The sequence below is a fragment of the Cucurbita maxima genome, unplaced genomic scaffold (assembly GCF_002738345.1).
Source record: "Cucurbita maxima cultivar Rimu unplaced genomic scaffold, Cmax_1.0 Cma_Scf00053, whole genome shotgun sequence".
In the NCBI taxonomy this organism is placed as follows: Eukaryota; Viridiplantae; Streptophyta; class Magnoliopsida; order Cucurbitales; family Cucurbitaceae; genus Cucurbita; species Cucurbita maxima.
The window spans coordinates 52437-71159 of record NW_019272069.1 but is presented as its reverse complement, the minus strand read 5'-3'; the positions used below and the strand labels follow the sequence as shown (position 1 = coordinate 71159).

General features: G+C 34.8%; 2 protein-coding genes across 2 annotated transcripts; one reads left to right on the top strand and one right to left on the bottom strand.

Annotated features, from left to right (window-relative positions):
* The first annotated feature begins 193 nt into the window (after positions 1 to 193).
* LOC111471491 (peroxisomal acyl-coenzyme A oxidase 1-like) lies at positions 194 to 7277 on the top strand. Its single transcript, XM_023117197.1, has 14 exons — positions 194 to 625; positions 711 to 819; positions 912 to 973; positions 1827 to 2036; positions 2132 to 2219; positions 2302 to 2464; positions 3404 to 3599; positions 3906 to 4103; positions 4983 to 5114; positions 5311 to 5431; positions 5555 to 5665; positions 5843 to 5912; positions 6667 to 6850; positions 6939 to 7277. Exons 1-14 carry the CDS (start codon positions 488 to 490, stop codon positions 7146 to 7148), a joined length of 1992 nt encoding a protein of 663 aa, XP_022972965.1. The 5' UTR covers positions 194 to 487; the 3' UTR covers positions 7149 to 7277.
* A 786-nt stretch (positions 7278 to 8063) lies between these two features.
* Positions 8064 to 13327, bottom strand: LOC111471492 (probable glycosyltransferase At5g03795). Its single transcript, XM_023117198.1, has 6 exons — positions 13070 to 13327; positions 11053 to 11710; positions 10829 to 10959; positions 10058 to 10406; positions 9117 to 9942; positions 8064 to 8136 (listed from the first exon to the last, which is right to left on the bottom strand). Exons 2-5 carry the CDS (start codon positions 11506 to 11508, stop codon positions 9256 to 9258), a joined length of 1623 nt encoding a protein of 540 aa, XP_022972966.1. The 5' UTR covers positions 11509 to 11710; positions 13070 to 13327; the 3' UTR covers positions 8064 to 8136; positions 9117 to 9255.
* Positions 13328 to 18723: the final 5396 nt, after the last annotated feature.

Genomic DNA, 18723 nt, shown 5'->3' with positions numbered 1-18723 from the left:
ACTGTCGCAAAGAATGAAAAGTTATGAATAATCACAATCAATCTTAATTATTGACTTACTTAAAAGGTATAAATTATCGTAATCAAATTCGAATTATTGACTTATGGAATTGGAACAAACTTACGGTTCCAATCCAATGAACATAGAACGAATATTTAATTTGGAAAAACAAAAATCTCAAACCCACTTTAGAAATCTGTGGATGAGAAATATTAACTCCAGGATACTTGCCAAAAAAAAGTGAGGAGTCTATGGCCAAGGACTATGGTCATATGAACACGAGCTTAAATGCGAACAGTAATCGAAATTATCGAAGAAGTGAATTTGGACAAGGAAAAGCTGCCTTAAATACCCACGAGCTCCATTACATTTCGGCATGATTTGCCGCTCGTTTTCGATATCTGAAAGCATTTTGCGAAGATTTTTCCATTTGGGGTTTTTAATTTTGGTGGTTGAAGGTCTTTTTTGAATTATTTTTGAGGAACAAATGGAGGGCGTTGATCATCTTGCGCATGAGAGGAACAGAGCGCAATTTGATGTCGATGAGATGAAGATCGTTTGGGCGGGTTCTCGTCATGCATATGAAGTGTCTGATAGAATGTCTCGCCTGGTTGCTAATGATCCAGTGAGTAATTTGTGTTCTACAGTCCAAATTTTCCTGTTATTGTATCAATTTTTGTTATTCTTTTGATGGATTCTTTGGGTTTAAGGCGTTTCGAAAGGACAATAGGGCTCAATTGACAAGGAAGGAGCTGTTTAAGAACACTCTTAGAAAAGCAACTTATGCATGGAAGAGGATTCTTGAGCTTAAACTTTCTGGTATGGCTGCTTGATTCAATCTCTTTCTGTGGATTGTGCTGTGTTCCTTATGTTCTTTAACGCAGTTACCTTGTGTTGTTGTTTCTTGGCAGAGGAGGAAGCTGGTAGATTAAGGTTCTTTGTGGATGAGCCAGCATTTACAGATCTTCACTGGGTGAGTTGAGTTTATTCTCTTTGTTGGCATATCAACTACACTTATAGGCCAAGTTTTTGGTTCTATGCATACATATTGTGTAACCGCTCAAGTCCACTGCTAGCATATATTATCCCATTTGGGCGTTTCGTTTTAGGCTTCCCTTCAAAGTTTTTAAAACGCGTATGCTAAGGAGATGTTTCCATCTTCTTATAAAGAATGTTTCGTTCCCCTCTCCAACCGATGTGGGATCTCACAACTCACCCCCTTTGCGACCCAGCATCCTCGTTGGCACTCGTTTCCCTCTCCAATCGATGCGGGGTCTCACAATCCACCCACTTTCGGGGCTCAGTGTCCTCGCTGGTACTCGTTCCTCTCTCAAATTGATGTGTGGGATCTCATAATCCATCCCCCTTTAGGATCCAGCGTCCTCGCTAGCACACTGAACGGTGTCCACCTCCTTTGGGGTTTGGCGTTCTCGCTGGCAAACCGCCCGGTGTCTACCCCTTTTGGGCATAGCGTCCTTGTTGGCACTCGTCACACCATCTGGTGTTTGACTCTGATACCATTTATAACAGCTCAAGTCCACCGCTAGAAAATATTGTCCTATTTGGGCTTTCTCTTTTGGGCTTCCCCCCAAAGTTTTTAAAAACGCCTCTAATAGGGAGAGGTTTCCACACCCTTATAAAGAATGTTTTGTTTCCCTCTCAAACTGATGTGGGATCTCACAACTCACCCCCCTTCGAGGTCCTACGTCCTCGTTGGCACTCGTTTCCCTCTCCAATCAATGCCTAATCTCACATATTAGTTTCCATCCTCTGTCCTTCTAAGCTTTTGGAATTAGCTTAATGTTCTCTCTTTCACTCTAATTTAGGGAATGTTCGTTCCATTTCTCAAAGGGCAAGGAACTGAGGAGCAGCTACAAAAGTGGCTGCCATTGGCAAATAGGTTGCAAATAATTGGCTGCTATGCTCAAACTGAACTTGGTCATGGTTCAAATGTTCAAGGGCTTGAAACAACTGCAACATTTGATCCAAAGACAGATGAATTTGTTATACATAGTCCTACGCTTACATCGAGCAAAGTAAGTTAAGTGATAATTATATATTCAGGCAGGGGACGTTTGGATGTGAATTGCTGCACTATGTCTTATTTTTGGTTCTTCTTGCTTATGAACAGTGGTGGCCTGGTGGTTTGGGTAAGGTTTCAACACATGCAATTGTATTTTCTCGTCTTATCACCGACGGTCAGGACTATGGAGTGCATGGTATGCAAACTATGATTGGTTTGGATCCGCTAGTTCTTGATCATGATTTATTAAGTGTAATTGGAAAGCATCCATTTGGTAGGTTTCTTGGTCCAGATAAGGAGTTTGAATGATCACTCAGTTCTACCAGGCATAACCATTGGAGATATTGGTATGAAATTTGGAAATGGAGCTTACAATACTATGGATAACGGGGTCATGCACTTTGATCATTTCCGCATACCGAGAGACCAACTCTTGACGAGGTTATTCCTTTCTTTCTTTTCGGGTTTTATTTGTTGTTTCTATTCATTTTCTTTGTCAATTGTCCATTTGTGAGATCCCATATCGGTTGGAGTGGAGAACAAAACATTCCTTATAAGGGTGTGGAAACCTTTTCCTAGTAGACGTGTTTTTAAACCATGAGGCTGACGACGCTATGTAACAGGGCAAAGCGAACAATATCTACTAATGGTGCGCTTGTGCTGTTATAAATGGTACCAGGGCCAGACACCAGGCGGTGTGCCAACGAGGACGTTGGGCCCCCAAGAGGGGTGGATTGTAAGATCCCACGTCGGTTGGAGAGGGGAACAAAGCATTCCTTAAAAAGGTGTTGAAACCTCTCTCTAGTAGACGCGTTTTAGAATTAAGAGACTGACAGCGATATGTAACGGGCCAAAACGGACAATGAACTTGGACTATTATAAATGGTGTTAGAGTACACTGGACGGTGTGCCAGCGAGGACGTTGGGCCCCCAAGGGGGGTGGATTGTGAGAACCCACCTCGGTTAGAGAGGGAATGCAACATTCCTTATAAGGGTGTAGAAACCTCTCCCTAGTAGACGCATTTTAAAACCGTGAGGTTGACGGCAATACGTAATGCCAAAGCAGACAATATCTGCTAGCGGTGGGCTTGGGATGTGATACCGTTACTATTTCCCTAGTTAGATACGTACCAACTTCAACATTCTTTAGGTTTGTCATTGTTATATGAGTTAATCATGCCTATCAATTGGAAATGAGGATGGAGAGCATTTTCCTTGTTCTGCTCTCATTGTTTGATCTTTGTTTCTGAGGTTGAGCCTTAGAGAAATTCATTTCTATTTTTCCATCTTACAAATAAAAAACAAAACCAAGAAAATATGCTCGTATGTATCATACATTCAGTTCAACAAGCCTTCTAACGTTAGTTATAAACGTTGCAGGATTTCTCAAGTTACAAGAGAAGGGAAATACGTGCAATCAGATGCTCCGCGACAACTAGTTTACGGCACTATGGTATTCGTTAGAAAAGCAATTGTAATTGATGCTTCAAGTGCCTTATCACGTGCAGTCTGCATTGCTACTAGGTACAGCGCCGTTCGTAGACAATTCGGATCACAGGATGGCGTGGAAACCCAGGTATGAACATTTAATGCTAGCTCAAGCTGTTCGTACCTGCTATAGTAACAGCAGACCACATTTTAACCATGATTCTGATGCATAGATCTTATCATTTTACTCGTGGGTTACATGATTGATACCGATGGAATTGTTGCCAGTTTCTTGCATTTAACTGACCCGTTGCATTTATTTACCCGATACGAGTTTATGACTACAAGTCTAACATAGATTCAAATTGGCAAGTATATGAACATTGTCCCAAGTACATTTTGCCCTTTTAGATTGTCGACAAATAATGTCGTTCTCATTTGTTCGTTTCTTTAGGTGATCAATTATAAAACGCAACAGAGTAGGCTATTCCCTTTGCTGGCTTCTGCCTATGCTTTCAGATTTGTTGGTGAATGGTTACAATGGCTATATACGGATGTGACTCAGAGACTGGCAGCTAGCGATTTCTCGACGCTGCCTGAGGCTCATGCATGCACTGCCGGGTTGAAGTCGATCACAACGGCTGCAACCGCTGTGAGTAACTTTTTGGATTACTTTAGCTTGGCCATCTATTTGTGCATTGTTCTTTTATGTTGAACTTTTTAATCAATCTCTTTCTCCTGGTTTAACTTGTTATGCTAATATTATGTTAACAATTTGAGACACTCTTACATCTATTTCACTTATCTTACCCAAGGGGCTTGGGATGTTTGGAGTTACTCCCAATGGTTTTGGGTTCGATCTTGCGGATTTAAAACTTAATAACTTAAAACCCTTACCAGATAATGGAGCTCGAGCTGGCCTTGGGTTGGCAAAGCCTACCAAGGACTAAACAGTGGCCCATGACCCGTGACCATAATGCTGGAGTGTCCCACTCTATGAGATCTCACATCGATTGGAGAGGAGAATGAAGCATTTCTTATAAGGGTGTGGAAACTTCTCTCTAGCAAACGCATTTTAAAATCTTGAAGGGAAGCCCAGAAGGGAAAGCACAAAGAGGACAATATTTGCTAGCGGTGGGCTTGGGCTGTTACAAATGATATTAGAGTCGACACCGGGCGGTGTGCCAGCGGGACGCTAGGCCTCTAGGGGGGGGGGGGGAGATTNTTGGGGGGGGGGGGGTAGATTGTGAATGAGATCCCACATCGGTTGGAGAGGAGAACGAAACATCCCTTATAAGGGTGTGGAAACCTCTAGCATATGCGTTTTGAGGGGAAGCCCAGAAAGGAGAGTCCAAAAAGGATAATATCTGCTAGCGGTGGGCTTGGACTTGGGCTGTTACACACTCCCAATCCTGCACTTTTATCTATTACTCTACTAGCAGCGTTATTGGTTCTTAATTCTTTATTTACATCTATATAATCAAGCCGACCTTTATTTTTCTTGCAGTGTTATCTTACATTGTAATTTCAGGATGGGATCGAGGAGTGCCGGAAGTTATGTGGTGGCCACGGTTACCTGTGTAGCAGCGGGCTTCCGGAGTTGTTTGCAGTTTATGTCCCTGCCTGTACTTATGAAGGAGACAATGTTGTGCTACTCTTACAGGTCTGGTTTAAGATTTCAAGCGATGAATTATGATAACGACTTGTATTAAACTCCTCAACATGGGCAACATGCTCGAGGCTCATTTCATACTACTTCCATCGAAAATTCAGAATTCGAAAATCCATAAGATTTTTGCATTCGAGTCTAGATTCTCGACTCTTCCTCACCTGACTATTGTCGAGCTGTTTTGATATAGGTTGCACGATTTCTCGTAAAGACCATGTCCCAGTTGGCATCTGGTAAGAAGCCCGTTGGTACAGCAGCTTACATGGGACGTTTACAACATCTAATGGAATCCTCTTGCAAAGTTCAGAAAGGTAATTTTTTTTTTGTTTTGGGGTTCTCAATCCCTTAATGGAGGCCTGAGAGGGTGGTGTGGAGCTGAATTTTTCAAGACTTTTGTTTATATTGATGTTCTTGTCAATTCTGATAATCTACAGCTGAGGACTGGTTAAACCCGAGCGTCGTTCTTGAGGTTTTCGAAGCACGGTCGGCTAGGATGTCCGTTGAATGTGCCAAAAGACTTGGCGAGTTTACCAATCAAGAAGAAGGTTGGTCTACTTCTACCTAGATGAAAATAGATTTGTTCGAAGTATCGTAATAACTACGTCGAAATTTTCTGCTATTCGACCAGTTTGCACTCGCGTCTTTGAACTATTAGTTAATTATCGATGCATGACAATGCCGATTTGTTCTAATCCGATCGAGATTTTCATAATTAAGTGCAGGTTTTCAGGAACTTTCTCCTAGTTTAGTTGAGGCTGCAGCTGCGTATTGCCAACTAATTATTGTTTCCAAGTAAGTTCCTGCCTTGTTAGATTCATCAAATCCTTGAAAGCTTTGATTCTTTTGACTGATTTTTTAAATGCAAAACTTTGTTGAGCAAAATTGTAACGGTCAAACCCATCGCTAGCAGATATTGTCTTTTTTCGGTTTTCCCTTTCGAGATTTCTCTCAAGGTTTTTAAAACACATCTGCTAGGGAAAGGTTTCAACACCCTTATAAAGAATGTTTCGTTCTCCTCCCCAACCGATGTGGGATCTCACAATCCACCTCCTTCGGGGCCCAGCGTCTTCGTTGACACTCGTTCCCTTCTCCAATCGATATGGGATCCCCTAATTCACCCCCCTTCAAGACCTAGGGTCCTTGCTAGCACACCACCTCGTGTCCACCCCCTTCAGATCTCAATCTCCTCACAGGCACATCGCTGTGCCTGGTGTCTAACTCTGATACCATTTGTAACAACCCAAGTCCACCGTTAGCAGGTGTGAAAACCTCTCCCCAGTAGACCCGTGGAAGCCCGAAAGGAAAAGCCCAAAGAAGACAATATCTAATAGCGGTGGGCTTAAGCTGTTACAAAAATTTTCACACACCCTTCTTCCCGAAACGTTACAAAGACGTTTTTTTCACACCGATCACCGAGCATTCCTTCTCGTGCAGTGATATCTGATTGCCATGAAATCTTATTCAAAGAAGAACCCGGTTTTCGTGTATTCAACCTCGTCTTTCCTCAATCCCTTTACTAATCATTTCGAAAATATTTCCATTTCAGATACATTGAGAAACTTCAGGGAGACATACCTGGAAAAGGAATAAAAGAGCAACTGCAGATTCTTTGCAGTATTTATGCTTTGTATACACTTCACAAACACAAGGGTGATTTTCTTTCCACTTCCACCATCACTCCCAAACAGGCTTCACTTGCTGATGATCAACTCAGATCTCTATATTCCCAGGTTTGAACTCCAACAAACCTTTTAATTGTTGAAGGGAAGCTGGATGGCTTCTAACCCGACATCGGAATTACGTTTACCTCTTTTGTAGGTTCGTCCAAATGCAATTGCTCTAGTCGATGCGTTTAACTACACCGACCATTACCTCGGTTCTATTCTTGGCCGTTATGATGGGAATGTTTACCCAAACCTATACGATGAGGCGTGGAAGGATCCTTTGAACGACTCCGCTATACCTGATGGCTACCATGAATATATCAAGCCATTGCTTAAGCAGCAGCTCAGAAATGCAAGGCTATGAAGAACATGATAGTGTAACAAAATGTTGTGTTCTTGATAATTTGTAATAAATCCATGGATTCAGCTTGGAATTCCATGGTATTGTATGAATTCACATTATTTTAGATCCAATTACTGCTATTAAATTGAAGTTCCTGGTATTATAGATAAATTAAAAGTTCAAGTTTTTTGTTCCCTTATTATTTTTATTCGTGGTACCTGCTATTTATTTCAATATAGGGAATAAAAATCTATTTTGACCTCTCGACATGTCAAGTTATATCTAAATTTCGTTGAGTGTCGCAATGTTAACTCTAAATTTTAAAAAGCGTTCGTAATTTAAACTTCTGATAATTCAATGAATTATATATATATATATATATATATATATATATATAACATGAAATTTATCAAGTTAATTTTTATAGTTATAACTTTATGAATGGGGTAAATTTGTTTTATTTTATTGAAATTAATGAATTTACAAAAGTTTTATACAGGTTTTTGTTACAATTAGTGGTGAATTAGTGAAAAAATTTATTTAAGTTTTCAAGAAAATAGAACTTTATGAATATAACAAAAAAAAAAAAAAAAAAAAAAAAAAAAAAAAAAAAAAAAAAAAAAAAAAAAAAAAAAAAAAAAAAACTCACTAGATTCATTTCTATCTAGTTCGATATAACCTATCTAAAGCTATATAGGCAATTTATCTAAAGTTGTTAATTCGAACATAGTTCAAATAGATAAAACCACTCATTACTATCTTACAGATAGATAGCTCGATCACTCACTCCTTGTTTCAGCGTTAGAAGTTAGTTTGAAATGGTTGCTCAAATCCATATTCTAAATTTATCTTAATTATATAATTTATTTACTTCACAAATACATCCCGTTTACAATAATTGGTCTTTCAAATTTACTCGAATACTCACAATATCTATTTTGCATTAGTGTATACACTGTGCTGCAGTATTTACATATCCAGCAGCAAAGACCTCTTTTCCTTGCATTCCCTGCAGTGGAGATGGAATCTACAGCTTTAATATAGCACAAAAACAGAGAACAAAGGGACAAGAACAGCATAAACTTATCAAGTTTGGGAAACTCAGAAAAGATTGGGCATACCAACTCTCTATGAAATTTGTGTCTATTTAGTCATTCAAGAATGTCTAATAGTTACCTAAACTTTTGATTTTGTATTTAATAAGTCCCTAAACTTTCAATATTATATCAAAATTTGTTGATGGGCTATTTTGGTATCTTGGTTGCCCTTTAGCTAACACACCCTGCAAAATAGATGCATCTCAACAGACTCTACTCCGGAGTTCGTAGGAGAGCTCTATCTTGTAAGTGGAAGAGATATCGAGGAAGTGTGAAGACTTGATGATCGGGCCGGGATTTCTTTACCTCGGGATAACCACTTGATAGCTTATGGATTTGGTCTCATAAAACCTATTGAGGCTCACATGTTAGGAAAAGGAAAGGAAATCCTCGGGGCTAGTAAAAGCCTAAGTTGAGGACTAAATAAGCTATTAGATATAAATATAAATTTTATATTTGATATGAATCTAGTAAATAAATACATTTTTTAAAACACTGCTTTTTAGAGATTAAATTTATAATTTTAAAACTTTCTTATAAAATAAACACAAAATTTATGTTTCGGGGTCTCTTTTCATTCTTCCTTTTAACGTGTGTCTAAATATACTTCCACTAGCTAATCTTTCCTAGGCACAATTCTCTCTCTGATTGTTTTCTACCCACCTGCTTTCTCTCCATAATCTAAACTATATCCACCATCTTCTCTTTTTAAAATTTGTTTTTAGTTGCTTTCTCAATTCGAGAAATACTGGATTGGGAAAACCAAAGAAGAGGGTGGTTAACAGCACATGATGAAAGAATTAAAGTACTCCCAAGCACATCTAAGAATCCATTCAACATGCAATAAATATAAACAGCAATTCATAAAACAAACGAGTTATCCATGCCGTACCTGAATGCTGCTTGATGATTCCCAAGTGCCATTCTTGTTCTTAGGTGATTGTGTCTATTATCAAGATGACGTAAGCCTCTCAGCTCTGTTAAGACTTCGATTCTGCTCGGTTCTTCATTTAAATCAGGTAAAAAAGATATTATGTCCCTGGGATTTGAAACCGATTTAGTCTACTAAACCAAATTGAGTGCAGAACCATGTGGAACAAATCATATTTAAGGGGTTTTGGGTTCCAAAGAAAATGTTTCTGAACCATTTTCACATTTATCTGCATAGCAAGATATCTCCTCAGTGGGATAGCCGTTAGAATCTCCTTCAGCTTGGGAATATCCTTTTCAGCAACAACCACAGCGAATGCAGTCCAATCGAGAAACTCACTAAAGGGAAGCACAAAATTATCAGCAATGATTACTGGGACACATTCATAATATATGGATTCAATTATCCTTGGGCTGTTCACTTCATATCCCATTGGGCAGATGCAGTATTTGCTTGATTTCATATGTTGAATGTATGACATCTTACGGGAAATTCTCTGTGGCAAAGGTCCGTAGACTCTGATATCATCATCTTTGTCCTTCCAATGCCTCAGAAGTATTGGACGGACTCTCCCATGCATGTTCCCAGCAAAGAAAGCAAGAATTGGACGCTGTGATACCCTTTTCCCACCAACATTCCTAAGAGGTTTCCGAGGTGTCCTTATTGTAGTTTCTGGCAATGAAACATCCTTCCCAAGTTTAAAGACCCCTTCTGATACATCAGCATTACATAAAGCTTTTATGGTGTTTTGGCTAAGTTCTCTATGTTCATTAACAGTGTACGGGCCCTGCAGAAAGTTTGTGGCACATCAAAAGAAAGAAAATGGATAGCCATAAGAGTAGTGGCTTCAGTAATCTCTGGCATTCATTAAGAAATCTGAGATGGAGAAATAGGCTTCTCACCCAGTCATGGCAAGCGACAAGGAAATGATCAGAGCCATGCGTACGGTTCCAAAATGGATACTTTCCAGCAAGCCAATTCACATGGTTCCTCAGGTATATTGACAATGGTTTCATGTTATGCGAATTAGGCACATAAAGAGCCGTTTGCAGCTGGCGTGCACTATATGCAAGATAAAATAAGTGGGCCTTTTCTGGGTCCTTGGTGACGAACTGCCTGTTTTCCTCCATCAACTTCATAAACCACCCTTCAGAAGCATAAATTCCTCTCAGATGGGGAGTATGAAAGATAGGTCTGGATCCATCTCGGTAAATGTAGACTTTGAGTATCAATTCCATCAGTTCATAACTCCTGACAATTTGGGAAAGTACAATGGAATCAGTTGACTACAAATACCGAAAAGGAATGACATGTAAGAAACTATACAAAGGATTATTTGAAACATTCTTCTCATTTTGCCTATCATACGTGTTAGGAATTTCGACTCTTACAATGGTATGATATTGTCCACTTTAAGCCTAGGCTCTTATGGTTTTGTTTTAAGCTTCCCAAAAGGCCTCATACCAAATGTAGATGTATTTCTTACTATTAATTCATGATCATTCCCTAAATTAGCCAATATGGGAGCTCCCTCCCAATAATCCTCCCCTTGAACTTAGATATTAACGGCCTTCCTTGAACTTAGATATTAACTTCCTAGCTCTTCCCATATAATCATTCTAAAATACTTAAACATATTTAAGTTAAAACCAAAGCAGTGATGATTCAACTACCTTTTGAAAATAGATATATTCAAGAACAAAGGGGCATACAGATCAGCATCATCTATTACTGTTGGAGCATGATTCATCTCTTCTTTTGCATAAGCAAGTGCTTCCACAGGCTTTAAGGACCAAACATGCCTCTGGATTGCATATAACATGGTCATAAAAATGTTAAAATAACTTTACTTTATATCATTAAATAAAAAAGGAGACAGAGTTCGAAATTCCCATACCTCCAACGCAGTGGGCGGTCTCCTGGGTGGGGGAGGAGTAACAATAATTGGCTTCTCTTTTACTTTGGCATGCTTCCTTCTTTTAGATGATTTTCTACTCTTAGAAGTTTTGTCTCTCTCTTGATTCACTGAAGCCAATTGAATCACTTGATCGGAAGCATTATGCGCGACAACAGAGTTAGTTGGTATCAGTTGGACCCTTTCTGTGCTATTCTTGTGGGTCTCATTCAACTGCATGGTTTCCTTCATGGATTCATATAATGTAACTGTAGCTGGCTGATAAATGAACCATGTGTGCAATGAAGAAGGAAGTATCAACATTTGAAGTGAAATGCCACCAACGGTCAAAATGGCGCCAACAAAACATATTTTTGTCCAATCAATTTTATAGCTTATGGAAGCCCTAAAAATTTCTCTCATTAGATATAGAGTAAAACGGTGCAATAGTCCACTCATTTCATTGCAACAATGTTTTCAACCTTGTCAATTTGGAAGACTAGTTCTAGAATCTTGGTTAATGAAAGAATATATTCTTGCTGTCATCATGATGTGAAAACAGACAGAGAAACTTAGGCCTTAGAAACAGTCATTCAAGACCAAGGCAGTATCGAAAAGCACACAGAACGCAATCAGTTACAAAATCATCAAGCTTCAGCACCTGCCAACAAACACTTTAACAGTCATATTGGCTTAAAAGATTATTTCTGCGACAATAAGGACAGAACTGCAAGTAGATCCAATATAACTGAAATGTTTCAAATGAATAGCTTATTATCTATTTCATGCAATCAAACTCTCTGGAAGAACTAGTCTATTGTGCTAAAACGTATTTAAAATAAGCCCAGTTTGAAACATCCATAAAGAAAACGCAGATCCTGGAAGAGGAAGAGATTATCGTAACTTCAAAGGATATAAAGAGAGTCGACATGAAGTAAAAGTTAGGGTTATATTTTTCATTAAGGAGGGTCACTATAGCTTCAGTGGTAATATGTACACATTTTTTTCTTAGATTAGATTAATTAGGGAGGCCATGCTCCATATCTTATATATTATAAGGCAATTGCCATGAAAAGAAAAAGAAATTAAGTCTTATAGGATTTTCAGATATGAACATCGGAGTTCTGAGAGAAATGTGATCGCTGTACTCCTCTGACCAATATTTCTCATTAAAGTACTAGACATTGCTGTGGTTTAAAAATCCTAAATATGGACCAGAAGATGATCAAAGGGTTTGATGCAGCTGCCCTAAAAGTTGGTCCAGCTGATGTACCAGGCAAAATGGTTGGTGATAGGGCTAAGGGAATGAGCAAGGAATCCAGCATTTAAAACTCCAGAAAGTTCCGAGGAGTAGAGAGGTGAAGAAGTTGTTTCTAATATCTATGGTGATGCAGACGACACACATCTATACTCTGTTAGTAAAAGCTACAGAATCCATCATTCTAATTCTGGACATGGAAAATGACAACCCTATTACTAGCAGGCGAATAAACACAAATCAATATTAAGTCCAAAAATCTAGAATGAAAAATCCACTGAAAGAAACTACTGGACGACACAAACCCATAATACATGATCCATCATCCTAATTGTGGAAATGGAAAAAGGAACCATACGACTAGTAGATGAATAAATACAAATCAATTTTAAACTCCAAAAATCTAAAATGGAAAACACCGAATACAGGGAGCAATCAAACTTCGTTGATCAAACAGATACAGGATCATTATCCTCCATCAAACATCCTGGAGGCTGGGAATACAAAACGATAAACAGTCGCCAAATTCTATAAACCTAAACTTCTTAATTTTCAACCATCACCAAAATCAACGGAAACTTACGTCATGAGAAATCTAGAAGCTCGTATTCTTCTCAGCTACGTCAAGTCGGAATCAATTTCAAGAACTGAATTAAATAACTATCTTATATAAAAGAAAACGTTGCTAGTCGAGTAAATATCGAAATCATAACAGCAAGAAAAGATGAACACGATTGTTGATAGTTGCATCAAATTCCATACCTGGATTAAGAATGCACAAAACAGAGAGAATTTGAGCCGAAGGGATGCTGAAGAACTTTCGGGGGAACGAGAAATTGTTGATAGCAAGAGAATCGAATGAAATCAATCGTTCCAGATTCCAGAATGAATGAGGAAGAACTAAAAAGAAACAGCCGAAATGGAAAACAGAGGGAGTGGAACAAAATGGAGGGAAATTACACACAGGCGACAATTGCGGGAACGGTCCTAATTTATATACGTAAACTTTTTTGGCTTAACGACCCAACCGATAAAATAAGGGAAAATTAAAAAAAAAAAAAAAAAAAAAAAAAAAAAAAAAAAAAAAAAAAAAAAAAAAAAAAAAAAAAAAAAAAAAAAAAACAGTTTATTACTAAAAAATTATTAATATCTTAAATATAACTCAACCATAATTTTTTTTTTTAAATTAGATATTCATATTTTCATTAAAAAAGAGAGAGAATATTTTAAAAAATAATAATCTATTTAGTTAAATATTAAATTAAAAAATTAGTGAGCATTCCAACCAAAATTCAAAATTCCAATTTGGCCCTTGATGATCTGATATTCTCTTACAACATAACCATGTTATCTATCGTCTTAGAACACTTCTAAAAGTGAAAACTATTCACACCCATATCTAAAAAAAATTAATAATTGAGCTCCTAAAATAGAGATGTTTATTGTTTCTATAAATAGTAACTATCGGTTCAATGTAGTCTCCATAATAAAAAGAAAAATAATTAATTTTATTATGAAAATTTTCGGTAATTAAATGAAAAAAAAAAAAAAAACTCAAATTTCTTATATTGATAAATATGAAAATAATAATTTGCAAGGTTTTTTTTAATGATAAAAGAAATTTTACCTCAATAAATTGAATAAACTAATTCATAAATTATAATATACAAAAATGAGTGTACGACAAAACTTGGAGTTGCAACCATGGTTTGACTTCGGCTTGGATACGCCACCGTGGTTTGACTTCGTGTTTGACACGCCACCGTGTCCTCATAACAAAGGGCGTGCCACATACAGCTGGCGTCATGTGATTGGTGGCATTGATGTAAGCCAAGGTTGAGGAATACAGCTAGTAACCGAAAAAAATAATTAAGTTTGAAAATGTTGTATTATATTTTTATTTTTAAATTTTGAATTTTGAGTTTAATTTCTATTTGATCTTTTAAATTTAAAATTTTAATATTTTTGTCCATAGATTCTTACTAATTCTTACTTTAGGTCTTTGACGTTTAATTTAAAATAATTATTATGTGAAGTTTTTAATAGAATAATTATTAATATTGAGGGCTATATAAATTTAAAAACCTAAAATATATTAATAATATATTAATTAATTAAAATTAAATCAAAATTTAATTAGTTAAATATTAAAAAAATATTATTTATTTATATAAAATTTTAATAAACTTTCATATTTTATTTTAAATAAACTCAATTAATTAATTAATTTTAGCTTATAAAATAATTATAATTAATTATTTAATTATAATAAATAAATAATAATCTTCTAAACATATATTTAATTTATTTTCACCAATAATTTTCTAAAATTAATGAAAATAATTAGGTAGCGTGTTACATGTAACACCATACAAGACGTAGACCTTCTATTTTCAGCCATTTTTAAATTTTTTTTTATTTATTTTTATTTTTTTTTATTTTTTATCAAGCATCATGAACTAACGACCCTAAAAGCATTAGATTATTGATTTAAGAAAAATATTTAAATTATATTAATTTAATATTTATTAAAATTATTGGTTAAAATATTGTTTTGATTTTATACTTTAAAATTGTATTCTATAAAAATAGTGGCGGCAGGTTTTAAGAAAAAAAATTTGAATCTTGATATGGTTAATAATGAATTATAGAAATAGAATTGGAGTGGAGGTGTTTATTCTGGTCGATATTATAAGCTTTAAATAGAATGCCAACAAATAAGGAAAATATAAATTAATTAAATATTAAGAATAAAATAAAATATACTATAAATTAAATGATAAATAAAGAATATTAAGTGAAATTTTTTACTGATAAAGTTCTATGATTGTTGTGAAATATAGACACAAATGCGCTGAAATTCAATGTCACACAAAGTAAAAAATAGTTGTAAAGATAGAAACTCAGTCTCATTGTCTGATCTAACTATTTTGATAGTAGTATGAAATTGAGTTTGAACGAATTTAACAAAGTTTACTAACAAATGATATACTACTAATTTGGGTTGCATAAGAAAAACTCAAGTACATCGAGTAAAATCATCAACAACAGTGAGAAAAAAACCCAAACCAAAATGGGTTGGAATTTGATGTGATCCCCAAACATCATAATGTAACTGATCAAAGGCAGAATGAGTTGTTATTGAACTTCTTAGGAAAGACAATCTAGTTGGTTTTGCTGATGGCAAATACTACAGTTATGAGAATAGCATTATTAAGATGCAATTTATCAGCTAGAAATTTAAAATGAGAAGAAGGATGACCTAGGCGTACATGCCACAAATCAGATGACTGAGATACTTGATTTGCTGAAGATTTGATTGGAGATGAAGAAATATGATAGAGACCTCCGAATTGTTTACCCGAGCCAATCATCTTCCTCGTAGTCAAGTCTTGCATAACACAAGAATCAAGATAGAATGTGACATAACATTTTAAGTTATTTGTAAGTTTGCTAATGGACATTAGGTTTAAATTGAATGAAGACACACATAAAACATGGTTTAATTTAAGGAAACATTGTCAGTATGTGGCACATGTGTTGCCCCTCTATTAGGCAAATTTATCGTAGATTTGGGGGTAGCCTTTGGTTTAGTCATAACAGATGTTTTGGATACTATATGATCTGTAGCTCCGCTATCGAGAATCCATGGATTAGAACTTGTAGAGTTAATAGATAATGCAAATATTGGAAACAAACCTGCAACATTGATGTTATTATCAGAATTACGAAAATGATGATGATTGAGTGCAAATAAGGCTTGTACAATCTGTTATAATTGCTCAGAAGATAAATTTGTGATGAAATTAGGTGATTGTTCTTCTATATTCAACTGAGAAACATCGACCATATTTGAAGATGATCGATATCCTCGATTGTTGCATTGATTGATTTGTACTGCCCTTCTAGAATTATTTTTCTGTTGAAATCGATCTTCTGTATGTTCCCTTCTATCACAAAATTTACAGTGAAACTGAAAGATTCGACACTCATCAATTGTATGACCACTTTTATTGCAGTGTTCACATGATTTATCCCTGACGAATTTTGAATATGTTGTTTTCTTATGTACTGCTGATGCAATCGAGAAATTCTTAGTAGGTTCAGAAGTTACCTGACGCTGCATCTCTTCTTGTACAAGTAATGAATAGGCTTGCCTCACATTAGCTAATAGAGTCATCATCAATATGTTATATCTCACCGTTTTATAAAACTCATTGAGCCCCATGAGTAGTTGCATCAACTTGTCTTCTTTGCGTTGATCAACATGTATTTGATGTTGATCAACATGTATTTGATGTTGATTACAGGTAAATGGTGTGCGGTACGCTTCCAATTCATCCCAGAGTGCTTTGAACTTGGTAAAATATGTTAACAGTGTCATGGTTCCTTGTGACATCATTGCTATCGACTTTTGTATCTGAAAAATTGTTGGAGCATTCTTTTATGAGAATTGATCGTGAAGATCAACCCACACTTGATGAGCTGTTTTGGCGTGAATAATACCCTCAATAATACCCTCAGTAATATCTACTTCAACTGAATGATGAGTTAACCAAGATATTATCATACTATTGCACTGATTTCAGAGTTCAAATTCGGTTGAATTTGCATCTTCAGACAGTTCTTCAATTGTGCCATCAATGAAACCAATTTTCTTTTTGGCAATAAGAGCATGCATAACTGATTTACTCCGGGATTGATAATTTGTTCCATTTAATTTGATTGGAACAAGTGAATATCCCGACTGATCAAAGTAATGAATATAATAAGGATGTGTTAAATCAACATCCGAAATTTTGAAGCTGGATTTGACTGATTCCGCCATAGAGGAAATTTTTATATTTAAGAATACCAAGATTGGTGCTTTGATACCCTGTTAAGAATATGTTAAGAATGATAAATAAAAATAGAATTGGAATCGAAAGTATATATTCTCATTGATATTCATAAACTTTAAATAGAATATAACCGGTCAACGAATACCTACCAATAAGTAAAATATAAACTAATTAAATATTGAAAAAAAAATAAAATATATTATAAATTAAATAAAAAAAATATTAAGATATATTCCATAAATAATAGATACTCTAAATATTATATCTCTCATACAAAAAAAAATTAGAAAAATATTCTAAGAGACTCAAAAAAATAATAATTATTATTTAATATAAAAATTAACTTTAAAGGTTTAAATTTGAGATTTATAAAAAGTAAAATAGTAAAAATTAAAACACAAATATAGATTTTTTTTTGTTATTTTAATTAAAAAAGTTAATATTCAATTATCGATAATTTTCATATATATTTATTTAAAAAATACTTTCCAACTTTGAAAAATTTCAATAATATGTTTTAACTTCAAAAAAATGTTTAGAACATCTTAAAACTTTTAAAACATTTAAAAAAAATTCACTTATCATTATTTTTTGAAATAATCGTTATTATTTTGTTTAAAATATACTTTAATTTTTAAATTGATATAAAAATAACGTTTTAAAAAATACACTCGATTTTCTAAATATTTATTAATACTCTTTACTATTTTTTTTATTTCAAAAATACTTTAAAAAAGTCAAAATACACCATTAGTATATACATATAACCGTTAAATACTCTTATTATTGGTATATAGATATAACCGTTAGTACCATGTTTTTAAAATATTAATGAACTTTTAAGATGTTAAGAATGATAAATAAAAGTGAGATTAAAAGTCCGATTTTCATTAATGCACAGCTACCAACTAAATATATTACTTATCAAATCTTGAAAATAAAATAAAATATACAAAATAAACTACTAACAAAATCTTCAAAATAATAAAATATACTACCAACCAATTTCTAAAAATAAGAAAAAAGAAATATTAACAGATTATAGCCCTAAAATATATATTATACAACTAAATTTTTATTTTAAATCAAATTTTATAATAAAAAAATAACATTATTTTGTTCGTTTGAACTTTTTTTTAGTTTAAAGTTATTATTAAAATTTTAGTAAATTTAGATATATTTATTTTGAGATAAAATATTTTATTAAAATTTTAAATAATTTATAACATTTTTTCCACCGTCTGAGAAAATATGAGGAAATTTTGCCAAAAATTAATCTAAATATTAGATAAAAAAAAGGTAAATACGGAAATTATAATGGAATACATTATTGAAATATAAATAACTGTAATTAGACGTAAATACGGAAATTTGTAAGTAATAAAGATAGATTATCCAACCAATCAGAATTTAGAGATTTTTTTAAACAAAATTATATGAAACATTTGGCTATTTTTGAAAACTACGATCTAAATATGGATGGAATTATTTAATTATTTATTTAAAAGAGGCTAGCCAAAAGATAATGTCAACGGCTCTCGAACTAACGGCGTCGTATAGTCAGACCGAATAATT